The 6083-nt window shown below is 35.3% G+C and overlaps 1 protein-coding gene across 1 annotated transcript; it reads right to left on the bottom strand.

The window, feature by feature from the left end:
* LOC18612773 (putative SERF-like protein) lies at nucleotides 905–1941 on the bottom strand. The gene is made up of 4 exons (XM_018113807.1): nucleotides 1773–1941; nucleotides 1617–1667; nucleotides 1402–1507; nucleotides 905–1300 (listed from the first exon to the last, which is right to left on the bottom strand). Exons 2-4 carry the CDS (start codon nucleotides 1621–1623, stop codon nucleotides 1198–1200), a joined length of 216 nt encoding a protein of 71 aa, XP_017969296.1. The 5' UTR covers nucleotides 1624–1667; nucleotides 1773–1941; the 3' UTR covers nucleotides 905–1197.

Here is a 6083-nt window from a genome sequence, read left to right as displayed (position 1 = left end):
GATTATGCATCAACTAGTGAGCTAAATACTTGGGTGTATATTTAACCAAAATTTTTTCACTCATAATTTCTAAGAAAATAATGATATTAATGTTCAACAAATTCGTTCAAGTGACAATCTAAAAAATTTATTCATCAAAATCCTTCTTACTATAACATTTAAAAAGTTGGTACAAAAAATTGAAATGCTCCATTTTAAAGATCACCATTTTCTTACTTGTAGGATATCAACATTGAAGAATACAATAACGAAGACCAAAGGCAGTAAATGCTTGAGAAACACAGCCTGTCATGGTTATAAATCCTCATTTGTACGATGCAAACAATTCACAACTAAAACGGGTCCAAAGAACCTACTGAATTGGCCACAGATGGATATTGGTGATACAGATATTTAATTCTCATCAATCTCACAGTTTATGACCAATGCTCAGCCTCAGCTTACTCTTGATCAAGGTGATCCTTAATATGGAATCCCAACCATCCTGATCATAACAACAAAAGGATATATGTTTCAATTATCAGGAGAAGATGCAGGCCATATATGTAGTAAACTAGAGTCCAACACTTGCATTTGATTTTCAACTATCAGATATTCAATCCTTATAAAAATTGGAACTTTTATCACAGATCAATCTGTTTCAAGAAGGGAGGAAAAGGTATCCAAATACACAAGTTTTACTCACCAATAACATTAATCATGTCGCTCTCACAAAAAAACAGTTTATGAATCATAATCCTGAGGAAATTTCCAAAGATTTTATCCATCATTTAACCAAAGTACGCTATCTCATAGTAAGCAAACAACTGTAGAAGTAAACCCCAGCCTCAATGCCCCAAGCATCCCTAAACAAATTCATAAAAGCACTACGCAATAAAAGGGAAAAAAGTCAAATGAACAAGACGATCAAAAAACGAAAGGAGTTTTATTAACGGGGAATCAATAATTACAGTTAAAGAAAGCATCAATTGCAGAATGCTACATAGAAAATCAATTCCATTCCCAATCAGATAGAAAATTTAAGAGTCGACATCAATGCCAATTAAACAAACACACCTAGAGTTTGTTAAACCTTAAAACGACATAGACAGAGACTCTGAAAACCAAAAAAGAAACCCAAAGATCTGATTCCCCAATCAACGTATATAACACTATCTTTACCCTCCACCCTAAATCATTTCACCCAGCATTACATTATTATTTCTTGGTTTTACTTCCTGCACCAGCGCCCGCATTGTTCCCTCCGGCCGCTGCCTGCGCCCCCTTCTTTGCAGCCTTTTCTTGCAAGGCCTTTGCATCTCTGCCCATAAAAAAAGAGGACACAATTCCCAAAATCAGAACAACATCAAACCGAATTTTACAAAATTAAGAAAATTAAAAGAAAAAGAGAAAGAAGGAAACCTTTCACGGCGTTGTTCGGGGGTTAGCCCATCGTCCTTGACACTCTTGCCTTTGTTGCCTGTTCTGGCTTGAGCCCTTTCTCGATCTCGTTCTCTCTGGTTACCGCGTTAGCCTAAGTTAAAGAATTAACAAAAATAGCAACACCTTAATTTATATTAACAATTAAAACCAAAAAATTCACGAATTTTCCATTAATCAAACAAATTAAAGGATATGAGTCATTGTCGAATCTCGGAAACCACACAACAATTAGCGAAGATTAAGCCCTGGAAAATTCACACAATAGATAAATCAATCAACCAATTAAAAGAAAATCAGGGTAACCCAAAAAAAAAAGAGAAATAATAGAGAGAATGAGAAAGAAATATTACCTTCGGTTGAGGCAAAGAGAGGAATAAGGTGTGAACAAGAAAGAAAGCGTGGACTCCGGGGCAGAAGCGAGGGGACTAAAAAGGAAGAGTCTTGTTGTGTTGTGAGCCGGTAGATCTGTGGAAGACTGGCGAAGCCGCACATATTCCGCACTTACGTGTACCAATCATAATACTCCTTTAAAATACTAATACTATTTATTTTATGATTTATTAGCTGGATGCCAATTGACAGCCCTCCGATTTGTGGAAAACTGGATTCCGACGTTAGGAGTAATCTCCTCTTTGTTGACCGCCATTCGGTGTTGAATTTAGATTTGGGCCGTTTCTGTTGGGCTTACATTTTTCCACTCTCTAAATATGTCTTGTTTAGGCCTTCTTTTTATTAGGAAAAAAAAAAAAGTCAAACTTATCACGCTTTTGGATTGGGTTCCATATTTATCATTTTACTACACATAATTAATTAAATATTTTTCCAATATTAAAATGACATAGCAAAAAAAAATTTTTTTTTGACCAAATATTCTATTTGAATCCATCTGTGACTAGAGTTTCACTTTAAAAAACCAGAATGATAAATATGGACCCTCAATATAGTATATGGGTAAATTTGATCTTTTTTCCCTTTATTATTGTTTTTCATTTGTGCCAAGTTTTATTACCTTTTTTTATACATGCCAAGTTTTATTATTGAAAAAGGAAATTACTTTTTTTTATTCTCAAACCTTGAGATACATATCATTTATTTTTTTTAGTTTAAAAAGTTATTTTATAATTCTTATAAATTCAATGTTATAATGAAAATAGTTTTTTTTTTTTTATGTTTAGTGTCAGCTACCGACAAGTGAGGAACACGTGTGAGCTAATAAATGCTAATATTGAATTATGTGAAATTTTTTATTTCATTTCTCTCGGCTTTTTCATTTTTTTTTTGTTTTTTGTTTTTTCTTTGTTCCTTTTTCTCCTTTCCTCCCATTTTGCCCACCAACCAAAATTGTCTTTTTTATCATTCAATTTTTTTTTAAACAAGCATGCACATCCAATAAAAACAAGTCAATAAATATTTTTTTTTTGAAAAAGAAATTTATTGATTGATTAAACGTGGAGTACAAACTCTCAACATATCATTCAAGAGTAGAGAGGAAACCGTTTCTGGTGGAGAATCATACAAACTACTATCAGAGTTTAACTCAAATCCTAGATTAGCCATAAAATCAACAATTTTGTTCCTTTCCCTATATATATGACTTATACTAACCTCCCAATGCCTACTTAACAAGCCTTCAATTGCTCTAATTAAGTCTAGATTAGAGCAAGGATGAGCAGAAGAAAAGTTGATCGCTTGAACCACTGCCTTGTTATCAATTTGTAATTTAACTTTGCGGAAGCCTCGCTCCGAAGCCAGCTGGAGGCCTTCGCAAACCCCTCACAACTCCGCACGATAGGCTGAACTTGTAACTAACTTGCAAGCATATCCCATTATCCAAGTACCATGTGTGTCTCTTAGGACTCCTCCTGCAGAAGCAGTCCTTGCTGCACTCTTGTACGCCCCATCCGAATTCACTGTTATCCATTCTTCTAGTGGTGGTGTCCATCCCACTAGGATCTTCTCTTGTCGCATCATACCCTCACTTATCAAAGGAATAGTTGTCCATGTGCTATGAGTATCCACAGCCATTCTTTTGATTATACTCAGCTAGCCTTCAATGGGGAGTTCGTGACCTTCAAATATAAACAAGTTTCGCCATTTCCAAATATACCAACAAGCTATTCCAAAAACAATATTCCAGGGGACATCAAAGGTACTAAGATACTTAAGACTAAGGTTTGTAGACAGCCAATCAATCAATGGTGCTTGAAAAAATTGATTAATACTATTATGAGGCAATATACAACTCCACAGAGCCTCTGCTACAAGGCAATCTCTAAGCACATGCAGACATGTTTCCTCTACTCCATGACAGTGGGGACATAACGCATCTGATGAAATCCTGCGTCTAACTCTTTCTGCATTTGTCAAGATGCGCTTGTGCAAACAGAGGAATAGGAAGAGACAAATTCTATGGGGACCTTTCCAATCCCAAGCCAAGTACCACATTTTTTTGTTCTCTACTTGACTAGAATTGGCAGAACTCCCTAATTGCTCATATGTTGAGGAAATAGTAAAATACTTAGAAGGAGAAAGAGCCCAATAAGGCATATTTGGCGAGGTTAATAAGGTGGGAGGGATAATGCAAAGGATTTGATTCACCACTTCAATTGGTAGAGAAGCTGTTAACCTATTCTTATCCCAATCTCCATTAGGCATAATATAATCCCTTACCCGTGCTCTTGAATTTAACATGAAACCCATATCTGCTACAACATTAATCAATGGCCTTTCACCCACCCAAATATTTGTCTAGAAATTAACTAGAGCGCCATCCCCAATTGACCATCTCACATGTTTGGTGAATTCACCCCATAACCTACTCATTGATCTCCATACATTTGAACACCCACAACGCATAGGATCTTTTGAATACTCTACTCTGTTAAAATTATATTTATTCATAAGAACCCTTACCCAAAGTGCATCAGATTTAGAAAGTAGTCCCCAACATAGTTTTAGAATAAAAGTGTCGTTCATCAAAGATAGTCTTCGGATGCCCATCCCTCTTTGTGACTTAGGTTTACGAAGTGTATTCCACCTCAACAAGTTTACCTTATTGTCTTGACTTTCACCATGCCACAAAAAATTTCTACACAAACACTCTATCTTTTTACAAATTTTTAATGGAATAGAAATTGTCTGCATTGTGTATAATGGAATACTTGAAATTACTGATTTGACAAGAGTTAAACGCCCTGCATAAGATAGGGATGATGCCTTCCATCCACTCAGTCTGCTTTTAACTTTATCAACAAGATACTTATAAATGTTAACACTTTTTTTGCCTTTCAATAAAGGAACTCCAAGATAATTGCCCACATTTTCAGCATAAGAAAAGCCAGAACAAGCCATCAATTGATTAATTACCTTTCTGGATACATTCTGTGAACAAAAGAAACTTGATTTTGTAATTCTCACCTTTGCTCCTGAACAGGCACAAAAGTCATCCAAAACGTCTTTTATTACCTCCATCTGATCTTCTGAGGCTTTTACAAAAAGTATGAGGTCGTCAGCAAAAAAATATATGAGATAAGATTGGTCCCTGTTTGCTCAAACTAATCGATTTCCACAATTTCTAATCGACAGCTTGTCTGATACCATGAGCGAATCGTTCTATGCACAACACAAACAGATAAGGGGCTAATGGATCTCTTTGTCGCACTTCTCTCGAAATGGAGAATTTCTCCAAGTGCCTCTCATTCCATAATATTTGAGAGCTACTATTGTTTCAACTCCTAATGAGAATATCAATAATAGTATTTGGGATTCTAGCTTCCACGAGTGAATCATGGATGAATTCCCACCTCAGTATATCGTAGGCCTTCTCTAAATCAATCTTAATCATCATCCAACCCCTTTGCCTTTTTTTTTTTCGAAAAGAGTGCATTACCTCATGAGCAATAATTATATTGTCGATGATATGTTTCCCGGGAATAAAGCTAGTTTACGTATCCTTTATTAATAAGCTCATATACGATTTTAATCTGTTGGCTACCACCTTCATCAAGACTTTGAAAGCGACTAGTAATAAGCTAATAGGTCTGAACTGTGAGATATGTTCAGGAGCCCCAGTTTTGGGTATCAAAACAATCAAGGAATTACACATACTTTGACCAATCTCTACACCATTGAAAACATCCTGTATATATTCCATTAGTTTTTGTCCCACCACTTTCCACTGTGATTGAAAGAATAAGGCGGGAAAACCATCCAAACCTAGTGCTTTAAGGGGTTTCATCTCAAACAACGCTTCTCTAACTTCCTCCATGTCAACCGGATATCTAATAAATTCATGAGCTTTCAGAGGTAAAATGGGAAATTTATTCCGGATAGGATATGGTGGGAGAACATTGCCTTCTTTAGAATATAAACTTTGAAAGAAATCCACAACATGCAACTGTAATTGTCTTTGATCATCACACCACTCATTATTTAAGATTTTGAGGCATAGGCTTTTACATTTTTTTCTTTGTTTTTTCTTTTTTCTTTGTTCCTTTTTCTCCTTTTCTCCCATTTTGCCCACCAACCAAAAATGCCCTTTTTATCATTCAATTTTTTTTAAACAAGCATGCACATCCAATAAAAACAAGTCAATAAATATTTTCATTATAAAACAAAATTGTTTAAATTATATATCATTGTAAACTCAGTGATGGCAAACA

Source organism: Theobroma cacao, chromosome 1 (genome assembly GCF_000208745.1).
Source record: "Theobroma cacao cultivar B97-61/B2 chromosome 1, Criollo_cocoa_genome_V2, whole genome shotgun sequence".
In the NCBI taxonomy this organism is placed as follows: domain Eukaryota; kingdom Viridiplantae; phylum Streptophyta; class Magnoliopsida; order Malvales; family Malvaceae; genus Theobroma; species Theobroma cacao.
The sequence above is the reverse complement of the archived record's forward strand: the minus strand, read 5'-3'. Positions and strand labels throughout refer to the sequence as shown.

Bases quoted from the DNA above. Each gene is read 5' to 3' on its own strand.
- LOC18612773 (XM_018113807.1), bottom strand. The intron at 1,301-1,401 runs GTTTCCTTCTTT...TTTTATGGGCAG, and splicing joins CCCGAACAACGCCGTGAAAG to AGATGCAAAGGCCTTGCAAG.